Below are 27,226 nucleotides of genomic sequence, written 5' to 3' on the forward strand. Positions count from 1 at the left end.
TTCCTCCAGACCTATAACATTAACAGTGAAAGGGAAACTTATGTATATAAAATGAAGCCCTGAGAGGTAATCATTGAACTGCTACTACATCCCTATCTCTAGTGATACAAAGTTAAAGGGAAGGAAACAATATATCCACATATGTGAGTACCCACAATCAGTGTATTTTAGAAGCAGATGTCTGGTTCTGACTCCAAGGACCCTATCAAAGTGCCTTTTTTCGAATACTAGCTTTCTGGAGCTTTTATTCGTCTATAAAAACACATCCAGCTTCTACCCTTATGATAATGTAGTTTACTTTTATTTGGAGAAAACCAGGTGCTTTAAACGTTTGAAGTGAGGCTAGAGAATGCGATAGGTAGAGGCAAAGAAAAAATGAAGTAGCAGCTGGGATATGGAGCTAGAGAATGTTGCAAGGGAAGGTAAAGGGGCGGCGGGGTGGAGGTAGGGAGCGACTAATTTTTATCTGCTCTTCATTTACTCTAGATCAGAATCTGTTTCAATCTGTCCACCTTTCCAACTCAAAAAGTGAAATATGGGAGACATAGGAGATCAGAAATTGGGGCTGCCCTTGGGAAAAACCTGAGGCTATGGTTTCCCCAAATATTCCAAGAGGGATGGGAAGAAAGGACTCCACATCTGGCTTTGAAGACTAAAGAAAGGGCTTATTCTCTCCAGTTTCTGTCCTTTCCAGACTCCTGGAATTGGTGCCTTGGCGTTATCGAGAAGCGGTTACTGAAAGCCCAACTGCAGACAAGACTACGTTTCATACACTTTTCTTCTTTCTATAAAACTACTCAATAAATCAAGTCAGCCTCTTGCATCTCATATCCTACTGAGGAGAAACCTCCACTCCTGACAACCTGACCCCACCAGAGCTGGTATATTGCCCTGCCCCTCTTGCAAATTAAACCTTAGATGTAATTGCAAAAGTCACCAGAACCCCTAGCAAAGGAAAGCGCAGGCCTAGCTTCATTTACCCCCTTCGCGGATTCCTCCTCAGGGCCCATCTATCAAGAGAGTCTTCCCAGATCGCTTTGCACCCTGCTCTGCGCTCCTAAAAGGGGTTCTTCCCAGTTTTCCTCCGCAGAAGACTCTCCCTCTTTCGCCCTGCCCCACTTCCTAGCATCCCGCCCAGTTCCTTCGCCCCGCCTCCCACGTTAATCCTCCCCTCCCCCTCAGGCAGAGCCCGCCCCATCCATTCGCCCCGCCCACTCTCCTGGAGAAGCCCGCCCCGTTCCTTCGCCCCGCCCCTCCACCAGAACCCATCCCATCGGGTCCCCTTCCTCACCGGCCGGGGCCCGAGTTCTCGCGAGCGTGAGAACCCCGGCCGGTGGGGGAACTAGGGGGAGGCGGAGCACGGCCGGCGGGCACCGAGGGACGGGGCGGCGCTGGAGCCGCGGTGGGGCCCGGGCGGGCCGGGGCTCCGAAGATGGCGAACGTGGGACTGCAGTTCGTGGCGAGTGCCGGGGACGCCGACCCGCAGAGCCGGCCGGTCCTGCTGCTGGGCCAGCTGCAGAACCTGCACCGCGTGCCCTGGAGTCACCTCCGCGGGAAGCTGCAGCCCCGGGTCACCGAGGAGGTGAGCTGGGGCCCGGGGCCGGGCCGGGCGGGGCTACGCGCACCAAGTTCCGCCTCTCCCTCCCGGCCCCGCGTCTTACCCTGGGCCCACGGGCGCCCCTCCTTCCATCCGGAGCTCTCGGGGGGAGGCTGTCACTGTGGCCAAGGGCCACTATGCGCCCCTCTCTCAGTCTCACCGACCCATCGACTCCGGGGCCACAGGGACCCCCCCCCCCATCAATATCCCCACTCCCCCCGGCCTTACAGCCCCCCTCCGGCCCAAGGGGCTGACCGCCCGGGGTCGGAGGTGCAGGGGAAGGCCCAGACCCGAGGAGGAGGAAAGAGGGCTCTTCTGTGGCCCTTGGAAGCGGCCCCTCGTAACACCCCCCCCCCCCCCCCAGCCCCTCTGATGGTTAGGACTTATCTGCAGCCCTCTTTACAGGCCTAGGGTCCAAGCCGGACACTCCCCTCTGCTCTGGCTCTGTGTACGGGGTGAGGTTGGGGATGAAGTGATTTGAAAGAAATGTTCATTCCCCTAACGCTGGAACCCCTTACTTTTGTATACAGCTTTTTAGCCCTCCTTTCCAGACACATGCTCACTTTAACCCTATTTGATAGGGAGGGCACTAAGTCTTATCTTCATTTTACAGACGAAGAAACTTAGGCCAAAGAGATCTGGGCCCACGAGCCTTATTTTCTGTTTCTTTGCCCTATGTTCTTTCTACTGGGTACCCTGACCTTTTACATAAGGAACCATTTCTCTTTCTTTTTGATTCTTTTCTTTTCTTCTATCTTTTCTTTTCTCTTCTTTTTTTTTTTTGGGGGGGGGGAAGCCCAGCCCCCACCCAATTTTACATCTCTGTGGAATCCTGAGTTGGGTGCTCAGAACAGGATAACCCTGAACCCAAAACATAGTTTCCCCTCCCCCTTCTTTTTCTGGTTTTGCCTTCTGCTTGGGTAAGCTGCTCTCCAGGGTATCTGTAGTCCTGAGGTACTTTGAGGATGTGAGTGATGTCACCCAGACCGACTCCTCCCCTTCTTCCTCTTTTAATGTCACTTGGAAAAAAGGAGGGAGAAAAAAGCCTGAGATTTGAGTCTCTCCAAGAATTGAGTTTCTAAAGGGTTTGGATTTTCCTGTTCTGTTACAAGAGGCCCAGCTTTGAAGTTTTTCTGCTATCTGATTTTACATTTTGGAGTCTTCAGGATCTGGCTTTCAACTTGTATTTTTGGAATGGAGCCATTGGCTCCTTCCTTCCAAAGACATCAGTTAACATGACTCAAACCATTTGTAATTTAGAAAAATTTAGAAACCAGGCCTCATCATGGCCTTTTAATTTTGACCAGAGGCATCTGCTTAAATCCCACGATGGGAAAGAACTTGATGGGGAAAGAAACTTAACTCCAGCAAGATGTGATATATCTCTCTAATTGCCAAACAGTGGCTGCCATGGGGAAACTGTGAAAATGCATGGCCTTTTAGAAGAGCACAGTCTCACATACAGGAATGTTTCTTACTCCTGGCATTCTGATTTTTTCATGTCTGTACTCTCTTTTTCTCTGTCCCACCCTCCTAACAGATTTGGCAGACTGCTTTAGGCACACTCAATCCCAATCCTACAGACAGCTGTCCTCTCTACTTGAACTATGCCACAGTGGCAGCACTTCCTTCCCGAGTGAGTCGGCACAATAGTCCCTCAGCAGCCCAGTTCATCACCCGTCTTGTAAGAAATTGCCTTCCAGGGGGGACCAACAGATGTATTTTGGTAAGTAAATCCTGGAAAATTGAAGAAATAATTAGGCATGGGCAGATTTTTGGGTTTTGCTTGTTTTTTCCCTTGAGAAGTTTCACTTTTTTTTTTTTTAATTACTAATTTGTTCAGTGAGTAACAATCAATAATGAGCACAAACATTTCCCATGTTCAAAGAACAAAAGAAAAAGAGGATGATATAAGAAACTGTGATCTTCTGTTATGTAGGTGTTTTTTTAAAATATTTATTAAATTTAACAAGAGTATCAAAATTGTTCTGTTTCTCACATTCTAGACTTTAAAATTTTTTCCTTGGCATCTTTTTCATGTTTTATTGGCTTTCTTTCCATTTTTATGTCATTTTGCATTGATTCAACCTTTGCTCTCCTTCCCCCTCAGACTAAATCAGCAGATTGGCCATGGCTGAAAATATATATTTCATTCTGCACTTTATTATTCAATTCTCAGCCAAGAGGAAAGATGACCACTCCTTTGAAATCATGATTGGTCAAAGCATCAGAGTTCTGTAGTCTTTCAAAGTTCTTTTCTTTTACATTATCATGGTCATCCTGTAAATTACTAGATTAAATTTATTGTTTATTAGATAATGCTTAATGTTTATGTGCCAAGCACCCTGGCTCTGCTGATTTCACTACACTGTCATTCAGTTGAATTAGATGGCTTTCAGGGTCCACAATTTTGTAATTCTATGATTTATTCTTCATGTCACTTTTTTCAGAAAGAAAAAATAATAATTCAATTAAAAATGAAATACTTTTCCATTAATTGTCCAAGGGAGTACTGGCAAGAGAATTCACTTTTAGTAGGAAATGTTGCATTTTCTTGTATTCTAGATTTTCTTTTTTCATCTGGCTCATCAAGACATGGATTGGAATAGCTGGTTTTGGTTTTCTTCACCACAGTTAACAAAATTCACTTACATTCCTATATTGGAAATTCTTGTCAGGGCTACGTTCTCATATCTTAAATGAAGATTTCCCCCTTATAATTCAGCAAGCATCTATTAAGTCTCTGCTTTGGTCAACTTTGTTGTTGTAAGTACTGAGCAAAATAAAAAGGTAAATAAGACAGTCTACCTTACTTTGCTATTTGTATCCCTTGCACTTAATATAGTTCTGTGCACATAGTATGTGCTTAATAAATCCTTTTTTTCACTTAAAAAAAAATAACAGCTTTTGGCCTCAAAGAGCTTTGGCCAGTGGGGTAGGAATGTGATTCATATGTAAAAGCCAAAATACAAAAAAAGAAAAATTTTATATTCATCATCCCTGGAATTAGTCAATCACATTCTGACTTCTTCCCTCCTCTCTCACTTCCACATTTTTGTGTTGCAGATGATCTGTGAACGATCAGAAGTATTTGCATCTGCTTGTGCCCTGGCCCGAGCTTTCCCCCTTTTCACACACCGATCTAGTGCCTCGAGACGCACAGAGAAGACTGTCACTGTGGAGTTCTTCCTGGTCGGTCAAAACAATGGCCCCGTGGAAGTGACTACTCTAAAAGTGAGTATTGGATTCCAATTATTTCATTTTGATCTCAGTTCAGGCACAGATAATCATTATTAGGACTTTTCATGGCTTGGGAATAATTGTCCTCATTTTCTCTAGGAAGAGCTAAGGAAATCAAAAAGGCCTTTTCAGAGTACAGCTTCCTGGACTTTCTTGGGCCTTTGGTTTTCTAATAAAAAAAAGAATTGTCACATCTGCTCTTTTCTAGCTAGGGTGTTACTACCAGTGGCCTTCAGAGAGAAAATGTCTCTTGTTACCTTTGAGATGACTTTTGTATTGTTAGTGCATTATGTACTGTTGACTTGTTATAACAGGGTCAGATGAGCTAGGATAGTTCTCATAATAACATCTGTGACTTCAACATGTTGATAGTTTCTACTATTTACCATACACTAAAGAAACTCACTCATTTTCCTTAAAAAGTATTTGAATTGAAAGATAGTGGGGGCATTTTGGCAGAGGTGAAAAGGTTACATAGACATATTTCATATTTAAATTGTAAAATGCAAATAAGCCTTTCATTAAAAAAAAAAAAAATTAACTCAGTATGAACTGAGACTAATTCATCAAATTTGTTAGTAAATTGGAGAATGGGCATGGGGTTGATTGAGCCTTACCAATGCATGGTCTGTCATGCTTGCCAGGAAGAGGCCACAAAAATTGATGGGAAACTCACCAGTTTCCACATTTTCCTCCTATCTTTCATTAGAAGTCATAGAGTCATTCCCCTGTTCTTTTTCCTTTTAACATTGACTTCTTCCAAATCAGCATGGAGCAAAGATAATTTGTTTCCTTTCCCTGTTTCTTGAGGAAAAGGTTCCTCTTCAGGTATACTGTTCCACTGAATTCCATCTTTTACAAAACACATATCTTTTCCCTGTTGTTTAAGTTGTGTTAACAATTCAGTATGCTGTGGCCAGCTTAATATCAGGGGTTAGAAAGAGATGGGAATCTGTGGTGGGTGGGGAGGACTTGAAACATCTCTTTCCTCAAGGAGTCTAATCAATGATAACCTGTCTAGTGACATGTTCACTTTGAGGTTTGTTCTTCAGCTGTTGTGTATGTTTAGTTAATAGGTAGCTGATTCTGCTATCCTCTGGTTGACTATCCTTGTGGCTCTTCTGTGTTTCCAGTGTTTGACCAGTGCAACTGAAGGTGTGAGGCTGGCTGCCCGAATTGTTGACACACCCTGTAATGAAATGAACACGGATAACTTCCTTGAGGTTTGTTATGCCATCATGGCACACTGGGCTTCAGGGAGGGAAGAGAAGCAATTTGATGGAGTGAGAGTAAGAGAATGGTACCTTAATAAGGCAACTTTACCAAAAGCTTCCTGACTGATTAAACTTTTTTCATCCTCAGAGTAGTCATAGTCATCAGCAAACGGTTATTAAGCACCTCTTGTGCACAGGGAATTAGATTTGGTTACTGAGAACACTCAGCATGTACTTGTGCAGCCATGTAGGGACCTTGTGGTAGTTCTGGCCCAGCCTCTGTGGCACTGGGAGAGGGAGCTGGGTCGGAAGTCAAGGTCAATTCCTGGCATAGCATTTAGGAACACAAGCTCTTGTAGCCTCGTTTTCTTCACCTACAGAGGGAAAGGGTTCAGCTAAGATGACCTTTAAGGTCTCTTCCAGCTTTCCAATCCATAGTCCTAGGAGGACAATTCTCTGAGTCCTGGGGCAAGTCTCTGGACCTTGATTTTGCCATCTGGAGGACTTCTAAAGTTCTTCCCATCTCCAGCATCCATATATGTAAGAAGACACAGTCCCTGCTCTTGAAAGGCTTACTGTCTGGTTGGGATGTTGGGAGATATAACCCATAGGAACACAACTGAAGTCAAGAGGGCCCAAGTGAGACTCTTTGGAGACACAAAAAGGAGGATTAGGAAGGCAAGGGGAATCAGCATTCTCATTCAGGTAAACATACAGAGTCTGTGGTTTGTTCCAAAGCTTTTACTCTCCTGGTTTCTGGGTGCCATGGCCTTTAGAGGTGGTAGTCATTCTTATGATTCCCCTGGTAGGATTAAAAGCATCATGATCTCCCTCTAGTGTTTAATCTTGGCCCAACTCAAAGAAATGAGCATCCTCCTTTTTGAAGCCACCCCACTGTCCTTGGATTCTGTATGACTGTTAGTGACTGTTGGCTAGGCATGGAGAAGCAGGTGCTCTCAACCATTCAAAAAACATTTAAGAGTTCATTGTGTTCAGAGAAGTAAGTTTGAATCCATCTTTAGCTTTTTTTTTTCTTTTTCCACAAAAACTTCTAGGAAATTAAAAAAGTTGGAAAAGACCTGGGGATAGTTCCAACCATCATCCGGGATGAAGAACTAAAGCAGAGAGGTTTTGGAGGTAGGTCCCATGATGAATTCTTGCCAAGGACTGGCCTCAATGCATCTAGTTGCAACTCCCTACTGAGTTGGGTATGTCAGCCACACAGTTAGGTTGTCACAAAGGCATTTTATTCAACCTTTCACATCAGATCAGAAGGAAAATATATGCCTACCTCTGGTGTAAGCCAGAGCAAATCCTGTAAGAGAAGAGAGGCAATCACTTACTTTCTGAAGGTTTGTTTGTTCCATTGAGCATTAAAATCCTGTTTAGATCTCTATTTTCCATGTCATTTTTAATGGAGGGGGAGGGGTAAGAGCAAAAATAGAAAGAATTTATCTGCAGCAGATTTGGCCCCAGGAAGTACTTTGCTTAGGATGACAGAATTAGATATGGATCAAGTAACTTAGTGTTTTCCAAAAGGGACATCCCTAGGAGGCAGTGAGTTTCACCTCATTTGAGGTCTGTAAGTAGAGTCTAGCCCAGTGATGTCAAACTCAAATAAAAATGGATCTTTTCAGGTACTTGTTGACTTAGAAAATTTCAAATGAACATCGTGTTTTCATTTATTTTATTAAACATTTCTTAACTATGTTTTAACCTGGTCCTCAACAGGTTGAGAGTTTGACACTCTTGTGTAGAATGCTATTTGGGGATATATTGTATAGTTTCTGGAATAGACCAGATGGAGGTGACCTCAGAATTTCCCTTTGTATATGAGTTTGCATCCCTTGAACCACACTGTGAGTATGCTCAAAAGGGAATCCAAAGATCCTGAGAGGTAACTCCTCACCCCAGATGGCCTGAGAGAATTTTTGTTAGACCCTCGTTTGATCAAAGTATTTATTAAACATTAATAGTTGAACAGCCAAATACTGTGCTAGATACTTGATTACAAAGACAGAAAAAAAGCAATTCCTGTCCTCAAGAATCTGTTGAGAGAAACAATATGCACATACCTGAATGTCTATAAGTGTGAGCCAGTGACTGTGGTCAGGACTGTGTTGGTGGTGGCTTCATAAATGGATCTCTCTGCTGTCTAATAGGTATTTATGGAGTTGGCAAAGCTGCTGTGCACCCCCCTGCACTGGCGGTTCTCAGTCACATGCCTGAGGGTGCCACCCAGACCATCGCATGGGTTGGTAAAGGCATTGTCTATGACACCGGGGGACTCAGCATTAAAGGGAAGGTGAGATCCTATGACTGGCCTTGAGGGCTATATTGGGGCAAGAATCTCTAGGGCATGTTTGTCTGAGGTGCCTCTGATTCTAGAGCCTCAGGAGTCTGGAACATGCTTCTGAGGAGCTGGATTGGGAAGAGGATATAAGGGGCATCAGCATTTGAGTCAGTGCCCGTGCTGAGGAGTTGATGGTTTTAAAACCGTTTTCTGTTTCTGACACAGCAGTCTCATAGTTTGGGGAGGATCTTCTTTTGATTGTAGGCCCCCACTGAAACTTCTTCATAGCCCAGAACTCTGCTCATGCCAAGTGCCCCATAGCCCAGACAGAAGTGTAACTAGTAATGAGCTTGAGGTAACAAAGCTGCTAGTTTAAAACAATGCTCTCCCCTTTTCCTTTTCCAGTTCTGTTCCTAGTTTTGCTTGGGACCTCAGTGAGGTTGCTGCTACCTTGAGTTCTATAAGTCATTAGAGAGAAAGGTGGTTTGGGGATCACAGAATTATTACATGAAAACTGAGGGAGGTGGAAAGGACCCTGTGAGGGTAGGACTTTACCTGTGACTATGTGTTTGAGGTCTTAAGTGGGCTTTAGGACTGTGGCTAGTTTTTTACCTGTTCTCCTTGCCTCTGTGCTGACAGACCACCATGCCTGGCATGAAGCGTGACTGTGGAGGAGCAGCAGCTGTCCTGGGAGCCTTTAGAGCTGCCATTAGACAAGTAAGTGAGGTCTAGATGTCTCCATCCTGTAGTGAGGAAGCTTTGTAGGCACCTCTGCTATTATCTACCCAGACATCTAAGCCCTGACACTTGGTGACAGTGACAGGAAGTGATGACAGTGGCACAATTTTGGACCTTTAAAGCTGGAAGAAACTTTGGGAAGGCATCTCATTCAGTCTTCTTATCTTCCAGAGGGAAATGAGACTAGGCAAGTGGGACGATTCCTCCATGACATGCAGCTAGTAGCCTTGGTACTGGTTCCCTATAACCATTCTACAATAAGTTTCCTTGCATTTACACCCTGTGTTGAAACATTTGGACTAGATGATTTTCAATTTTCATTTATTTCTTAAGCCTGGAAACCATTTCTGTTCCAGACACCTGTGCATTACTTCGTCCTTTTCTTGTCTTTGTCAAAATTGAACTAAACTTTTCAAGGGTTGTAAAGTACTCACTTTTTAATGAACAATGAACTTTTTAATGAATAATGAACTTTTTTATGAGGAAATATGTAAGAATTAGCTCAAGTTTGATAGAAATGAAGTGATTTATCCATCCTTGGTCATATGATTAGTAAGTATCAGAGCTGGGATGTTTGTAGCTCCTGGCCCCAGCAGTAAACTTTAGATCAGTGGTCCTCAAACTGTAGTCCAAAGAATTGTTGGGGTCTCTGAAACCCTTTCAGAGGGTCTACAAATTCAAAATTATTTTTTATTTCTAATATAGTAAATAGCTATAAATATAACCCATGTGAACAAAAACTTTTTGAACAGATCCTCAATAGTTTTTTAGCAACATGAAGATACAGAGAGCAAAAGTTTGAAAACCACTGCTTTAGATTGACTCAAGATGGTGAATAGCAATAATAACTTATCTTTTAAGTCTACATCAGCATTAGGAGATTGAATTGTGAATCTAATGATAGGTATCTGGTTCAACAGAAAGAAAGCTTACTCCTCCAGATGGGGAAATTGCAGACCTGAGGAGGTTATTCTGCTTAAAATTCTAAACTGAAAACCCAGGAAACATTTTAACTTGTAACTTGACAATAGGTCTAGAAAAACCAAGCTTGTGAATGTAAATCAAACACAGGCCCAGCTCATTAACAATTATGATACCTAGCTTTGAGAGCTAATTAAATATGGAGAATTTTTAATTAACATCATTTGCTAAATTCTCAAGCTATCATTCACCAAAGATTTCCACTGTCCTCTCAAATCAAACACCAGCCTTTCTAATCAGTCACAATCCTTTATTAAAACACAACATGGGAAGGAACAAGAACTCTGCCTTGTTGAAAAGCCAGCACGGCTCAGTTTCATTCCTGAGGATCGATCCAGTAATATGCACTGAAGTTGCAAGTACCTTGGGGGCCTATGGTGTTTGTCACCAATTTTTACAGATTTTCTTCCCCAGTCAAAAGGACATCAGCATACTTGTTTCTAAATTAATCTGGTGGAAAAAAAAAACTTACTTAAAATTCATTCTTCAGAATGAGTCTTCTGTTATCTAGAGGATATTAAGTTTAATCCTAAAAAACCTTTTTGGACCAAAGTAGACTGCTCCCTTCAATCCTGGCATTTATTTAATTCCTCTCCAAATAAATTGTATGTAAAAACTATTGGTTTCAAATGAGAAGGGGGCTTTTAGAAGTAGATAATGATCTTGTCTGAGCAACTGGGTTAGCCTACAGGCTAAGAACTTCTTTGCCAGCACTTCATGGTTCAGCAGTGGGTTGACTATCAATTTCTTTCCCTGGCCAAATGGAAAGAGATCAGCATAAAGCTGCTGCTAGAAATAGCAATTGGGAACCACTCCGAAGGAAAATATTCTGATGCAGCCAAAGGGGCCCTTATCTCCCTTATAAATTAGAGATAACTTAGACTTACTGAGCAATGATTTCCCTTCAAGAAGTATTGGAGGCTCAAAAGAGCCTTCATCCTTCTGGATTAATGTGGGAAATCTGCACAGGATGTGGCCAGTAGCCAAATTCCAATTCCTCAGCCCTGAATTATGTTTTTCACTTTGTATTGAAACCATAGCAGACCCATTTGATGTTAAAGAAAATGTAAACCTTGTGGATTACTCATTAGAGACCTACAGTTGAAACCAGACTGGAGAGAACTAGAGAATATCTTAGTTCAGTTACGAATGTGATAGAATTTCCCATCTCTAGTAGTTGTAAATTACATGCAGAGTTCTAGCACCAAGAGACTGCTGCATTTAAATGAAGGTGAACATGGATAGTTGTACTTCCCCTGTGGGCTTGGAAGTGTTTCTTCCCAGGCAAACTTATAAGACATTTAAAAAATACTGATATTGAATGATTTATTATATTAGATATATAAGTACTGATTTGTAGAAGGTACTGCAGGGTGGAAGGTTATAAATAAAAGAGTAATGAGACATATAGTTAGATCTCATTAATTCTATTGTTAGCAATTTAGTTTTGCTATATAGTTAGCAATTTAAAGTTTTGATCATTTAGAAATGGAATCTGATGTATGTAATGATGTTGGACAAGTGACTTCCCCTCTGCAGAATTAAGTTTTCTTGTCCATTAAATTTGACTGGCTGGTTTCAAAGATCTTATCCATTTAATGCATTCTTCTACCTTGTGAAAATTGTGATGCTTTATCTACCTAAAAGAATCTAATTTCAGACATCTAAGGAAGCACCTGAGATAACCCTATAAAGGATGGAGCCTTAACAGTTTTTATCTTTCCTTCCCTTCTCTCATATTTCAGTGAATTACCCAATGATTTTGTGAAGGTTCTTTGATTTAGTGAGTTTATCAAAAAGTTTCTCAGTAAAATGAGGTCTAAACTTAGAATGGACTCTGTTCACTGTGATACTTCTTTGGAAAGTAGTAACTTTGGTTTTCTGATATGTGGCCAAGATGAGGAAGTTGAAGGAGACATTTATTATGTCAGTTCGGTGGAAGTTCAATGAGTGTAACTCATCTGGGAGGGCACAACAACCAGTAGCCATTTAACTTGCATTTTCCTTCTTTATAGAAATCTGGATTTTCAGAATTTAGCATCAGCAAAATGAAGAAGTCTGGAAAAGTTCATTGATGCTGATTTTTAAAAGCCCACTATTAGTGATTAATTTCTTTGATCTGAACCATTGCTATCAATCAATAAGTATCTATTAAGAGCCTACTGTGTAACAAAACAAAATAAACAAAAAGTGGGCAGCTAGATCACACAGTGGATAAAGCACTGGCCTTGGAATCAAGAGGACTTTAGTTTAAAAATTTTCTCAGAAACTAACACTTACTAGCTGTGTGATCCTGGGCAAGTCACTTAAATTGTCCCAATTGCTCCATCAAAACCAATTGTCTACTATGCTAAGCCCTGGAGAAAAAAAGACAAAAATAAAAGTTCCTTCTCTCAAAGAGCTTACATTCTGTCCTTACGATCTCTTTTTACATATACAGTAATCTCTGAGAAAGGCAACATATTATTTAAAGGATGGATGAATTTATCAGATCATTTTGTTCCTTTTACTGGACATTGAGGGAAAGAATCTTGATGAGGAGCTGAATATATGGATATCAAGGTCTTTATTTGATTCTTCTATCTGCCTTGGCTTTCATACACAATCAGTTGCCAAATCCTATTACTTCTGTGGTATCTCACATACACATCCCTTTCTCCTTATTTTCATTTCAACCGTCCTTTTTTGGACTCTTGATATAATCTCTTCATAGGCTTCCTCTATTCTCTGCCCCTTTTCAATTCATTCTCTTTACCAAAAACCAGATAATCTTCCTTATATATAGATCTGTCATTCCTCCACAGAAAAACATTCAGTGACATTCTTATTACCTACCAAGGAAAATTCAAATTACTCTTCACTCAAAACCCTGTATAATCTTTGATCAGCCTACCTACCTGTTTTCAACTTTATTTTATTTATCTCCCCTATCTTTTAGCTGTGCCTCTTAATACCCCTGTTCTTTTCTATATTTTTCCTATATTTTGCCCATAATAAATAATCCATTCACCTGGACTCTGGAATATCTCCTTTCCCTCTATCCCAACTTTGTTTCTCCTAGTCTGTTGACATCTTCCCTGTTGCCACCTACAGATGAGCCGGAGCCACCTTTGTCCTACATCAGCTCAAGCTACTTGTCCTTACCTCCCTTTTAAAGGGGAAAAAAACCAAAATCAAACAAAATTCTACATTTCTTCCTTTTATTTGCTTTCCTCTCACACTTCAACTTCCTTCTAGTTTTGACTTCTGACTGCACTCTTCAAAGTTACCAGTGATCTTTCTACTGTAAAACTTTGTGGCCTTTTCTAAACCCTCATACTCCTTGACTTTTCTGTTCACAACTCCTTCTGTTTTATGTCCTCCTCGTTATTTTTCACTACTTTCTCCTGCCCATCTCACTACTCAGTCCCCTTTAATGGATCATTATCGATGTCCTGCCCCCTAACTTGAAGTGTGCTCTCCAGTTTCTGTCTTGGCTCATCATCTCTTTGCTCAGTGATCTTGTCTATATTCATAGGTTCAGTTATCATTTTTACGCTGATCAGTTGTTATACCTCTCTTTTTAAAAATTAACTATATAACAAAACAAAATAAGATGGTTATTTCAGCATTGAGATTTTGAAAGTAACTTATGTTTTCCTCAAAACAAGTCATTTTTACAGATATTTTTTTAATAAGTCCAAAAAGCTTAGGAATTGTGAACAGGATTATGAAATGAGTGGCGATATTACTATCACCCTTTGAGGAATTCTAGTTAATGCTGTTATAATCATCTTCAGTTCTTCCCTCTTCCTAACTAAGATTTGTTTATTGTGTTCTCTTTTAACTCATACAGCCACCATCAAATGACAGATCCTTTTGGCCCTTTGCCTGGGCTATTTCAGTAGCCTCTTAAGTGGAACTCTCAATGTCCAGACCCTATAAGCTAGTCACCTTTAGTAAATGGAGTCACTGTTAGTAAGCTTAGTCATCTTTAGTCACCTTTAGTAAAACTACTAATATCTTTTTACTAAAAGATAGGTCTGATTATATCATTTCCTTACTCAAGAACCATAAACAGCTTGCTATCTTCTCTAGGACAAAATGCAAATAGCTCAGTTTGTTATTTAAAATCTTTCCCAATGTGACTTTAAAATTTTTTTTTAACATTTTATTTTATTATTTTAGGCATTCTTTCCTTTTTTAAATTTTGAGTTCCAAATTCACTTCCATTCCCACCCATTGAGAAGGTAAACAATATGCTATCAGTTATACAGGTGAAATCTTGCAAAATATATTTCCATATCAGTCATATTTCAAAATAAAGCAAGAGAAATAAAGCAAGAAAATATATTTTAGTTTGCATTCAGAGTTTTATTAGTTCTTCCTCTAGAAGTGGATAGCATTTTTTCATCCTGAGTCCTTTATTTTGGATCATTATTTCCCAAGTCTTTCACAATTGATCATCATTATAGTATTGTCTGTACACAATGATCTTTCATTTTTTTCTTATTTCACTTTGCATCACTTCACATAGGTCTTCTTATATTTTTCTGAAAACGGCCTCCTTGTCAGAATCATATGCAACAACTTGTTCAGCTATTCCCCAACTGATGAGCATCTCCTCAATCTCCAATTTTTTGCCACCGCAAACAGAGGTGCTACAAATGAGGTCCATTTTCTTTGATTTCTATGGAATACAGATCTAGTAGTGGTATAGTTGGGTATGCGTAGTTCTATAGCCCTTTGGATGTAGTTCCAAATTGTTCTGCACAATGATTTGGACCTATTCACTATTCCACCAGTAGTTCATTACTGACTTCATCTCCTCCAGTGTTTGTCATTTCTGATAAATGTGAGGTGGCACCTCAGGATTGTTTAATTTGCTTTGTCAGTAGTGATTTAGAACATTTTTTCCATATGACTATAGATAGATTTGATCTCTGATTCTGAAAATTGCCTATTTATATCCTTTAACTATTCATCAATTGGGGAATGGCTCTTATTTTTATATATTTGGCTCATTTCTATATTCAGTATATATTTGAGAAAGAAGGCCTCTATCAGAGAAACTTGCTGTAAAATTTTAGATATTACTTCATTATCCATGGTACCTTTTACCTAATGTAGTTTCCTTGATTATTTAGTTATATTTTTCTTTTGCTTTGTCTGAGATCATGATTGTCACCCCTGCCTACTTCAGCTGAAACATATTAGATTCTGTTCCACTCTTTATTTTAACTCTGTATAATGTCTCTTGAAACCACACAACATAGGATTTCAAATCCATTCTGCTATTAACTTTCATTTTATTGGTGAGCATCCTGTTTACATTTACTGTTATGATAATTAATTGTGTATTTTCCTCCATCCCATTTTCTTCTGTTTCTTCCTTTTTCTCTCTTTTATCCTATCCATTCCCAAAAGTCTGTTTTGCCTCTCACCACTGCTTTCCTCAATTCCCTTCCCTTATAAAATCCCTCCTCCTTTTCCCTTATCCCCTTCCTGTCCTATTTCCTTATTGGAACTTACATTTTTATACACAACTGAGTGTGTGTGTGTGTGTGTGTGTGTGTGTGTATTCTTTCCTCTTTGAACCAATTCCAATGAGAGTGAGGTTCAAATATTGCCTATCCTATCGCCCCATTTTCCCTTCCATTGTAAAAACTCTTTCTTGTGCATCTCTTTTTTGTGAGAAAATTTTTCCCATTCTACCAATCCTCTCCTCATCTCCCAGTGCGTCTCTTTCTCACCCTTTCATTTTTGGGGGGAAATCATTCCAACATATTCAACTCACACTCGTGTCCTCTATATGAACTCCTTTTAACTTCCCTAATAATGATAAAAGTTCTTAGGAGTTACATGTATCATCTTCCTAAGTAAGAATGAAACATTCTAACTTAATTGAGTCCCTTATAATTACTCTTTTATGTTTACCTTTTTACTCTTCCCTTGTTTGAATATTAGATTTTCTATTTAGTTCTGCTCTTTTCATGAAGAACACTTGAAAGCCTACTATTTCATTAAATATCTATATTTCTTAAGAAGAATTGCATTCAATTTTGCTGGATAGGTTATTCTTGGTTGTATTCTTAGCTCCTTTGTCTCCTATAATCATATTCCAAGCCCTCCCTTTCTTTAATGTGGAAGCTGCAAATTGTTGTGTGATCCTAACTGTGGATTGTTTCTGCCTAATTGCATTAAGGAGCCCTGAAATTTAGCTGTAATATTCTTAGGAGTTTTCATATTAGGATCTCATTCAAGTGACATTTAGGAGATTCTTTCAATTTCTGTTTTGCTCTGTGGTTCTAGAATATCAAGTTTTCCTTGATAATTTCTGAAATATGAAGGCTAGGATCATGACATTAAGGTAATCTAATAATTCTTAAGTTATTTCTATTGTATCTATTTTTCAGACTCATTTTTGCAATGAGACATCACATTTTCTGTTTTTTCATTCTTTTGACTTTACATTGTTTGGTATTTTTTGTTTGTTTTTTATCTCATAAAGTCAGTAGCTTCCATTTGTCCAATTCCAGTTTTTAAGGAATTATTTTTTTCCCAGTGAAATTTTGTATCTCTTCCCATTTAGTCAATTCTTGTTTTTTAAGGAGTTCTTTTCTTCAGTGAATTTTTATACCCTCTTTTCCTTTTGGCCACTTCTGCTTTTTAAGGAGTTCTGTTCTGTGGATTTTTGTCTTTCTTTTACAATTTGGTTAGTTCCCCTTTTTAAGGTGTTCTTTTTTCTCATTGTCAGTAGTTTCCATTTGTCCAATCCAATTCTAATTTTTAAGGAATTTTTTTTCCCCAGGGAGATTTTGTGTCTCTTCCCATTTAGTCAATCCTTGTTTTTTAAGGACTTCTTTTCTTCTGTGAATTTTAATACCCCCTTTTCTGCTTTTTAAGCAGTTCTGCTTTTTTTTTTTTTTTGCCAGTTCTGCTTTTTATTAAGTTCTGTTCTGTGAATTTTTGTCCCTCTTTTACTATTTGGTTAGTTCTCTTCTTTAAGGTATTCTTTCTTCAGTATTATTTGTGCTCTTTTTATCAAGCTGTTAATTTTCCTTTAAACTCATTTCTTTGTTCAATTTTGCCTCTACCGTGGTTATCTTTTTTTTTTTTAACTCAGGAATTCTTATTAGGTTTGGGTCCAATTAACATTTGTCTTTGAAACTTTGTAACTTTTTTAAAAATATTGGTCTAACTTTGTATATTGGGCTTTCCCTGCCACCAGAGTGCTTTTTTTTTATGTTTAGATTCTTTTTAGTAACTGTTGTTGTTGTTTACTCATTTTTTCCTCTATTTTTTGATTTTGTACTTTATGTTCAAATTGGGCTCTGCTTGCCTGGGGTGGGAAAGTTCTCTTTCAAACTTCAGGGATTTTTGTACTTCTGTTTTCAGAGCTAGTTCTGGAGTCCGCAAGTTTTTGTTGCTTCCAGGATGATATGATCCTGGGAGAAGTGTGTTTACTACTTTTCTGGTTTGTGCTCTGTTCATTCAGAAAAGGTGCCCCTGCTCCCTTGTAATCAACCCCCACCCTGGAACTCCTCTCCACCCTGGAATTGTGACCCAGAACTGTGTATGAGCAGTAGAGTTACCAGTCAGATCCAGCTGTAGCCAGTGTCAGCAAAGGGTCCCCTGTAATCTCTTTCTGACCAGTTAGTTGTCTGATCCTCTTACCATCTCTGGGCTGACAGCTTCTGAAAGTGCCACTACTACTGTACTTGCTGTTGCTGCCACCACACATGTGGGTTCCAGAAAGGCTTCCAACCTTTCTGCCTCCTTAAATTTTCTTAATATTCCTGTCAATTCTTAAGTTTTCTTAGGCTGGAAAAATGTCTCATCTGACCTTTTGTTGGCTCTGCCACTCCATAATTTGATTTGAGACATTATTTTAAAGTTGTTTAGAGAGGAATGCTGGGAGAGGTTAGCTTGAGTGTCTGACCTCAATCTGCCATCTTGTCTGCGCCAGTGTGATTTTAGTTTACATTCCAAGGATTCCAGCCCAGATCAGCCACATTGGGCATTATGGCCAAATTAGCCTCCTGGCTTTTCCCCAGAACTGTGCATTCCATTCCTTGCCTATGGCTGGTCTGTATGTCTTCCTCTAAAAGTTTTCCCTCTAAAAATATTTGACATCCTTCAAGAGCTAATTCTGGGACTATATCCTCTAACCAACTAACTTTCTAAACTAGCCTTTAGTTTATCTCTAGTCCTTAAGATCAAAGATTGTTTTTTTTTTTTTGTTTTGTTTTGTTTTACCTTTATATCAGTGCCACATGGTAGAAACTTTAAGTATCTTTTGGATTGAATTTGTTTGGTGAAGCACTATTCATCCTTTAAAATACAACTCAAATACCACCTGCTCCAAGAAGCATAAGTTTTCTTCATTGATGACCTTTCCTGGCATATTTCATGTATGCATTTTGGACCTCTTTGATGTACTTATGTGTTTTTTCTTAGCACTCTCTGCCTCTCTTCCAACATCTTTCCTCCCCACCCCACCCCACACATGACTGTACATTTCATAAGGACAGAAATGATGTCTCAAATAAGCTTTCTTTTTGAGCCTAGCAAAGTATTCTGCATACTGTGGCACTTAATTATTGTTTATTAAATTTGTCTTTGAAAGCCTTGCATTAAATTTATCTCAATGAATAACAAAGATGCCTTATAATATTATAATACATCCATTGGGGCTTTTAATGTATTTTTAAAAGGAAATTATTCCACTTGGTTTTTGCTTATGATGTTTATTAGCACATTATAGGATAGCCATGTATCCCAGAACATTTTATAGAACTGCTAACCCCTTCCTGCCTCCTCCTAAAGGGGAGGGAGATATCTATCTAGGTCTTCTAATAGGACACAGTGGAGCCACTATAAATTTTATTTTGAACTTTTCCTGGTGTCTTTTGTTTTTACATTGTTTTTCATTTCTCATTGTCTTGCTCCCTGCTCCCTGCACTCCCACCCAGAGAGCTAGTCTTTGGAACAAAATTGGAAAGGAGAGGGCAATTTGAGAAAACGAATCTATATGTTAGTCAGATCTGACTTTATGTTCTCTGTCCCACTTCCACAGTGCCCCACCACTGCAAAGAAAGGCGGAAGGTACATTTTTATATCTTTTCTTCAGGAACCAAGCTTGTTCATTACAATTTTTCACCATTCAATTTTGATACTTGTTTTTTTTCCATTTGCATTGTTATGGTCATTGTGTACATTATTTTCCTGGTTATATTTTCTTCATTTTATATCAGCTCTTAAGTTTTTCCCATATTATCTGGGTATTTATTTCTAATGGTACAATAATATTGTCATATTAGTGTGACCTAATTTATTTAGGAACTTTCCAATCAATAAATACCGATTTTTTTTCTTCAGTTCTTTGGCATTACAAACAGTGCTGCTGTAAATATTTTGGTATATGTGGAACTTTTCTTTGTATTTCTGATCTTGGGCTATGTAAACATAAAATCATACTGAAAGGCATGAATATTTTGGTCATTTTTTTCCTAGATTGATTTCCAGAATGGTTGTACCAATTTGCAATTCCACCAGCACTGATTTGTACATCTCTCTTTACACAACCAAAAGATTATTCCTATTTTTTTGTCATCTTTTCCAATTTGCAGTTGTGGGGTATTAAGTAAATCTTAGTTCTTTAGATTTGTGTTTCTTTTTATGATTCTTAATAGTTTTTAGTCCTTTTTTGGAGAACTTTTCATATTCTTTGGTCACTTAATCATTGGGGTCTAGGACATATTTTAAAATGTGTTTTGTCTTTGCTGGTTCTGTGGGTCACATTCCCAGAGCCTCCAACTTCATCGTAAAAAACTTAACCCTAGTTTCAGCTTCTGAGCTTGTTCCATTATTAGACTAGTCACCTTAACTTTTGAGATTCAATCTATAAAATGGGATATGTTCCACCTGCATCTCATGATAGTTTGAGACAGCAGAGGATTCCTGTGAGATTAGTAGCTACATTTCACATCTGCAGTTGAGCCAACAGTCAACCCTGGGTACAAGGAGGAATTTTTGGTCCGATACTAGTCTTTATTTTAGAGCCTTTTGAAGCTGGCAAGAGGATTCTTGGTTATGGGAAAGCATTCCAGAGTTGGGAAGAGCATGGAGGTTGCTCCTAGCTCAGTATGAGGGAAGGGTATGAAAAGTAGTTAGGTGGGCTTTTTCAAGGGTATTCTGGCACAGATCTTTTTTTTTTTTTTTTTTTTTTTTTTTTTTTTTTTTTTTTTTTTTTTTTTTGTAAGCATTTTGTTTTTGTCAGGGCCATGGGCCAAATTTCTAATCTAGGTAGATGAGAAATGGTTCCTTCAAGACAATGTTTTAAGAGAACACTCTTAGTAAGGTGGTACACCAATCTACTCTTGCTTGCTCTCAGTTTAGTTTCTTTACTAAGGAAAAAACATGGATTGAGAGGCAAAGCCAAGCTAAAAATTCATGTCTTTTCACTCCCCACCTTCATTTCAGCTTCAGAAAAACTCTTTGACTTTGGATGATTAATCTTCCATGTAGTCAGCTTCTTTTGGAAGTTGTCTCTCATGAATGTTTGGACTTTAAAAATCCCATTTGATTTTCATACCCACTGCCTTACTCCCTCTGAAGTTCCCTGCAGGACTGAGGAGGCCAGCAGGAAAATAAAGCTTGAGCATGATATAGGGATGTTCTAACCAAGTCCTGACAGGATGTAAACAATCTCACTCTGGTTACTCCCAATCATCAAATGTACCTTCTTTCAGGGCTTCAAAGACAATCTTCATGCTGTATTTTGCTTGGCGGAGAACTCTGTGGGGCCGAATGCAACAAGACCTGATGACATTCACCTGCTGTACTCAGGAAAGTAAGGTTGTCTCCATACTTTCCTTGAATGCACCTTTCCCATATAATTTTGTATTCATCATTCAATCTTTTTTTTTTCTCCCCATTTTATCCAGTGCATATTTTCATCACCAGTTTCTGTCAGAGGTATCATAACTATTAATAATCCTCTGCATTTTCATAGCACAGTGTCTATAAACTTATTTGGTAGTGAGTTATTTTGGATACTTTACATCCTATTGACTGACTCTGTAGGTGCTGTTAGGATGATAGAATTGGTAGATCCAGAAGCCCCTACCCTGTCAGCTGAAGAAATTAAAGCATAGAACATTTCAGTGACTGTCCAGTGACCACAAAGCTGGGGCTATGAAATGTTCTAGTGATAAAAGATGGTCAAAGAAAAATGGAATAATAGAATTCAGCCTGCCTATAGAAACACATAATAAGCATTTAAAAAATTGATTCATAATTATTGATTCATAATATTCATAATTCAATATTTTAGAAGGGAATAATCATTAGGACTGAAATTTTTCTGACAGTACCCCTAGTCACATCACAGCATATCAGGATTTTGTAGGATAGTTTAGAAAATGCTGATGTGGCATTTTTATTGCCAAAGTGTTTTCTTGTCGGCTTACTTTTTCCTTAAGATGTAGATAATAGCAGGTGGTATACTCGGAGAACCAGAACAGGTCCTCACAGACCCAAGACTAGAAACCAGGACTCTGGATTCAGGAATTTTTCGAGATTGTATGGCTATGGTATCCTCATTTACAGTTACCATCAAAAATAACTTTGGCTCTAAAGTGCTGATTTATGTGCAGGTAAATTTGTCCAGGGGGCAGGCAGCAGCAAGACTGAGAACATCTTGACTTGATACCTTTTTGAGGTGGGAGGACCCTTCTCAAATTAAGCTAAATAGAAGTAGTGTGGTGCCATGGATACAGCCCTGAGCTCAGATTCAGAAGACATTAGCTCTAGTCTCATTTTTACCTTCTGTTTCTCTTGGACAAGCCTCCTAACTTTCCAGAGACTTAGTTTCCTCATTTGTAAAATGGGCATCACAATATCTGCTCACTGGGATTGTGGTCAAGATCGTGTGAGATCCTATTATTAAGATTTGTTCCATGCAGCTAGAAGGGATTATCATTAGGTACTTCCATTCCCAGGGAGCCTGTAAATGACATAGAATGTTATTACAGAATTAGAATGAGTTCTATCTCCCCAGGACTGTGGAGATCAACAACACAGATGCTGAAGGCAGACTGGTGCTTGCTGATGGAGTGTCCTATGCCTGCAAGGACCTAGGGGCTGACATCATTCTAGATATGGCTACACTTACTGGAGCTCAGGTAGAGGAGGCAGGGCAGGTTACTGCAGAGGGCTCTGGCCCCATGTTCCTAATGCTTGGGTTGCCATTCCTGTGACTCACTTCTTCCCTGTGTCCTAAAAGGCATCCCTTTGTTTGAAAGTGGAATTTCTTGGGGTCTAGTGGGGGGAGAAGGGGAAGCTGCTGTTTTTTCTGTGTCTCAAACCTTTGTTTGAGACTGAAGCTGGGTAAGAAGTCTGTTGTTTGCTACAGACAGGTGAGGCCATCTTCTCTCTTTCTATCCCTTTCTGTGTCCCTTTCTATGTTTCTTTGGTTTTTTGTCTCTGCCTTTCTTTTGCTTTCTTCCTATTCTCCCCTCCCCACAATTCTAGGGAATTGCCACAGGGAAGTACCACGCCGCTGTCCTCACCAATAGTGAAGAGTGGGAAACAGCATGTGTGAAAGCTGGGAGGAACTGTGGGGACTTGGTGCACCCCCTAGTCTATTGCCCAGAACTTCACTTCAGTGAATTTACTTCGGCTGTTGCAGATATGAAGAATTCAGTGGCAGTAAGTTCATTTTCAGAATCTTAATCAAATTAGCATCATTGACTGAGACTCATATAAGGTTATCATGGTGTCTGAGCTGAGTTTGATAAGGGAATAGACACACAGAAAAGGGAGGATGCTCCCTTGAGGAGTATAAGTTCACAAACATACATACATATATGCCTGAGAAAGACATGCTATGATTGGATAGTTCTAAGAACTAGTAGGGGAACAAGGATAAGGGGAGAGGGGAATAGTTGCTCTTCAGTAGGGCTGACTAGAGTGGACAGGAAGCATAGTGATTAGGTGAAGGTTTCTTGTTCTAAAGGATAAGTGGAGTGGAGGGAAAGATATTCCAGATTCAGGGGAAGAGCACAAGCAAAGAGAGATGGGAGTGAGGAAAATAGGGATGCTGATGTAACCTAGGTATACATGTGGCATGTGGTATATCTTGGATTGAAGACTTGTTTGTCTTTGCATGTGTTTTGTCTCTCTGGTAGGAAATCTTTGTGTTCCCATTCTCCCCACTCCCCAACCTGGTGGTTTTAGAATTATAAGTGATCAGTAAAACTTTTTTTTAACGTAGAGGAGCTTTGTATCTGGGTTACTGTGGCATGAATTTCCCAAGACAATGGTATCCATACTTCCTGGGAGTGAGCAAAATAGATTTAAGCTCTGGAGCTTTATAGTAGCACCAGAAAACTGTCACTCATTTGTTGCAGCTGATCAGGTTTAAGAATTATGAGATCTTTTATAAATTCTCACCTACCTTCTGCAGATCAGTAAGACTTCTCTGCACAGTGTAATATCTTAAACTCTTTCCAGGACCGAGACAACAGCCCCAGCTCCTGTGCTGGCCTCTTCATTGCCTCCCACATTGGCTTTGACTGGCCTGGTATATGGGTCCACCTGGATATCGCTTCCCCAGTGCATGCAGTAAGTATCTGAACTTTCTCTACCCTTTCTTCCTAAATTATGCCTCATCATTATAGGTTTATTTGACTTTGCTTTCTCTTCCTGTCTCTTGATTTGTTTTTAGATTGTTTCTTCAACTATCCTATATTTACATTTCATGCAAAAACCTCCCTTTTTCCTTTCAGTCAAAGCTTTTTTCCTTCCATACTCTTGCAATGGTTTTTGGCTCTTTGGTTATGATTCAAGTTAACCCAAAGCATGTTCTATCTTAAAGACTCATTCAAAGTAATTCAACATTACTGTGAGTGGTTTCCACTGGAGTTGAGTCTCCCTGGAACAAAACAATTGACACATGACCTGTGATTCCTCCACTGGGATGCCTCAGTGTATGATCTTCAGTGTGTTAGAGGCCTAACTCCTGCTATATTCCTGGCCCAGCAGAAAGCCAGAGATGGGGGAAAAAGGGCAGTGATGTGGACAAGCTGAGTTCAACTTTTCTTTGCCTAATAGAAAATGGTCATTCTTGAAGGAAGCTTTTTGCTATAAACCTGTTATAGCTATTTTTATTCTCAAAGAAAAATAGTCATAGATTATCCAAAGAAAACTTAAAATTGGTTTACTGTGACTTGATTCTCAGTAGCAACAGCAAAATCACTGCCTTTATGATATTTATATAACACCTTCAATGTTCCTGACTCAGTCGTGTAACTGGTTTGCTTTTAGGGGGAACGAGCTACAGGCTACGGTGTGGCTCTCTTGCTGTCTCTCTTTGGTGGAGCCTCTGAAGATCCGCTCCTGAACATGGTATCTCCTTTAGGTGAAGATGCAGATCCTCAGGGAGACATGGAGAGAGACTGCAAAAGGCGGCGCCTAGTGTGATCTTTTCCTACCTTAGCCCACCCCCAGGGCCCAGACACCTGTAGGGTCTCTTACCTCACTTTGCACTGATTAATTTTAAGCAACTGCAAAATTCCGCATTAGAGATTGGGATTTTTTACTGTCATGGTGATGAAATTGCTCCTTCCTACTTTTTAAGAGGTTTGGGGGGTTAGGAGGGAGGGAAGGGAGGGTCAGGGGTTGTTTGGGCTTCTTGTTGTGTGAGTTGCTGGTTCACACAGTTACCTAACAATTCGGCTCCCTTGGCTTTTGCAAACTTCACTAACTCCCAAGAAAAGAAGGAGAGCATGACCTTTTGCTGTGACCTCACTTCAGCCTCTCTGTGCTCTGAGTCTATGGTTCTGCAAAGCAGCTACCAAGCAAAGAGTTATTCACTTTGCTTCCATGAGGTCATCTGACTCAGGTTCTTGAGAAAGCTTCTGCTTCTCAAAATGCAGACAGGAGGAAGGAGCTACCCTGGTTGCATCTCTAGCATCAGCAGTCCCAATGCCTAGCACATCATAGCCTCCACTGCTGGCTGCAGGTCTCTCACCTTCTGTGAAGTGCTCTACCTATCCTTTTATCCTGCTGCCCAGAGAAAAGGTGCACAGAGCCTAGGCCAGGCCACGTCTTCAGCTAGTGCTTCCCTTTGGAAGGACAGAAAATATTAACTATGATGGATCCAGACTTGAGAATCAGTTTCATCTACAGAGTGAAAGGATTCTTTTGCTCTGGCTACTTATAATTTACTTAAGATTTTATTAAATTCAAATACATCATCCCTCTCTGACTGATTTTTTGACTTTTGTCTTTTTATCATATTGGTGTACGGGTGACCTTGAGCTCTCCAAGATTGTATATTTATCAGAGAACTAGCTCTGGCAAATTCTACCAAAATGGAAAAGCTTAATGTATGAGTCTGGTGAATGGAGTTTCTGTCATACCAATCTTCCTAAGGATCCCCATCAAGAATAGACTTTTTGTCCAAAGTAATTCTACTAGCTGAACTATTTACTAAGTATGGATGGATTTACCTGTGCATGAATGGAGAGCTCATGTGGTTGAAGTTACATATGATGGAATTGTTAAGAATCCTAGAAGAATTAGGTCCTCTTGGAAAATGAGACTCTGAGAATACCATTGATTATATAAAATAAGTGCTCAGAATTAATTTGTGTCTTCTATCAACTCCCTGTTTCCTTTGTGAGAATTATGGACTAACCCCTCACCCATGTTTTAAAACTAGGGATCCAGGACTGGCCTGGCAATAAGGTGCCCAGAGAAGTGGCTTATGACAATCTCCCTGAAATCTCCAGTCCTGAGACGATGCTTTCTTTGATTCTTCCTAATCAGTTTGCATATAGAGAACAAACTTGAAAGTTCTGGGCTAGTCTGTTTAGCTTCATTTCGCAACATGAATTCTAATAACTGGTTCAGAGAGTTTTCAGTGGCAAAGTTTACTGAAGGACATTATTTGGTCGTTTTGAATTATGTGAGACTAAGTAATGATTACAGGTACAAAAAGGTCCTGGACTATAGCTCAGTTAACCCTTTCAGAATTCAGGAATCCTGCCAATATGAAGTTAGTCTAAATCTGTTATTTGAGGCTTCTTGTGCCCTAAGTCTCCTTGACCTTTGAGAGGCAGCATAGCATAAGAGGCTTTTGAATTTGAAGTCACGAAGACCTGGATTTGAATCATGACCAGATACTAACCTAGAGAACCTGGACATAAAGAGAAGATGTAGCACAGTAGAGGGAGCTCTTGGATTTAGGCAGAAAGCTTAGGGGCCAGTCCTATTTCTGCTACCTATTATTTAGGACTCCAAGTCATTTAACTTCTCAATTTCTTCATCTGTAAAATAAAGGATTAGATGATTTCCAAGAGCTTTTCCAGCTCTGAATCTATGGCTGTGACCCTCTGAATATTAGTGCCTTCGTGTGAGGAGTAACAGCACCGACCACACAGAAGTGTTGTGAGCATCAGATGGATAAAAAGAGGCATTGTTTCATCTGTCAATCTGTAGCATTTTGCAAACCTTAAAGACCTAAATATGAGCTATGAATTACTTTGCCTAAGTAAAAGCCTTCTCAGCCTTATTTGGGCTTGCAGGGCACAGCCTGAAGTTTAATATGGAATTCCTTCTGCTTCTGGAAGCCTGGCTTCTCTTATTCAGATTTGTGGCTGGTGATGGAGTCGCCTAAGGAAAGTCAGTAAAGGAGAGTTCATTTGAGTAGTGAGGAGGTCGGCCGTGATGTAGGCATCCCCTGGGAACGACCTCTTTCTTCAGGTTGCTGAGACAGACATAAAGCTGTTCCAGTAGTTCTTCTGCAAGATGACTGATAAAACCCGAATCTAACCTAGCTCACTGAGGGAAGGAAGAGGAGAAACCAGGCTTCCTTAATAGATTGGGATCTGAACAATGAGCTGCCTCTTATAAGTATACCTCATAGCCAAGGCAGTGTAGTCACTGCACAGAAACTAAAGTGGTATGTCCCTTCTAAAACTCTTGGTGGTTACCTTTTCTGAGAGAGAAGTGACTCTTCCTTTGTTCATCATGCAATTTATTGAACAACTGCTTGCTCAGTTGTAACAGGATGTAGTAAGAAATAAAAAGCCCCTGCCCCTTATGGAGCTTACAGTCTTATTGAGCTAGTATCTACATGAAGGCAAAAAACAGAAGAAATTTCAATGCTACCTG

The 27,226-nt window shown here is 39.8% G+C and overlaps 1 protein-coding gene across 1 annotated transcript; it reads left to right on the forward strand.

The window, feature by feature from the left end:
* Positions 1 to 1,240: 1,240 nt before the first annotated feature.
* On the forward strand, positions 1,241 to 25,307 carry NPEPL1 (aminopeptidase like 1). The gene is made up of 12 exons (XM_031951688.1): positions 1,241 to 1,582; positions 3,138 to 3,323; positions 4,664 to 4,831; positions 5,971 to 6,060; positions 7,107 to 7,188; positions 8,214 to 8,356; positions 8,984 to 9,061; positions 20,797 to 20,897; positions 22,107 to 22,230; positions 22,580 to 22,756; positions 23,561 to 23,671; positions 24,374 to 25,307. The coding sequence occupies exons 1-12, from the start codon at positions 1,433 to 1,435 to the stop codon at positions 24,527 to 24,529; spliced, it is 1,566 nt and encodes a 521-aa protein (XP_031807548.1). The 5' UTR covers positions 1,241 to 1,432; the 3' UTR covers positions 24,530 to 25,307.
* The last annotated feature ends 1,919 nt before the right edge of the window (positions 25,308 to 27,226 follow it).

This window comes from Sarcophilus harrisii, chromosome 2 (assembly GCF_902635505.1).
Source record: "Sarcophilus harrisii chromosome 2, mSarHar1.11, whole genome shotgun sequence".
Lineage (NCBI taxonomy): Eukaryota > Metazoa > Chordata > Mammalia > Dasyuromorphia > Dasyuridae > Sarcophilus > Sarcophilus harrisii.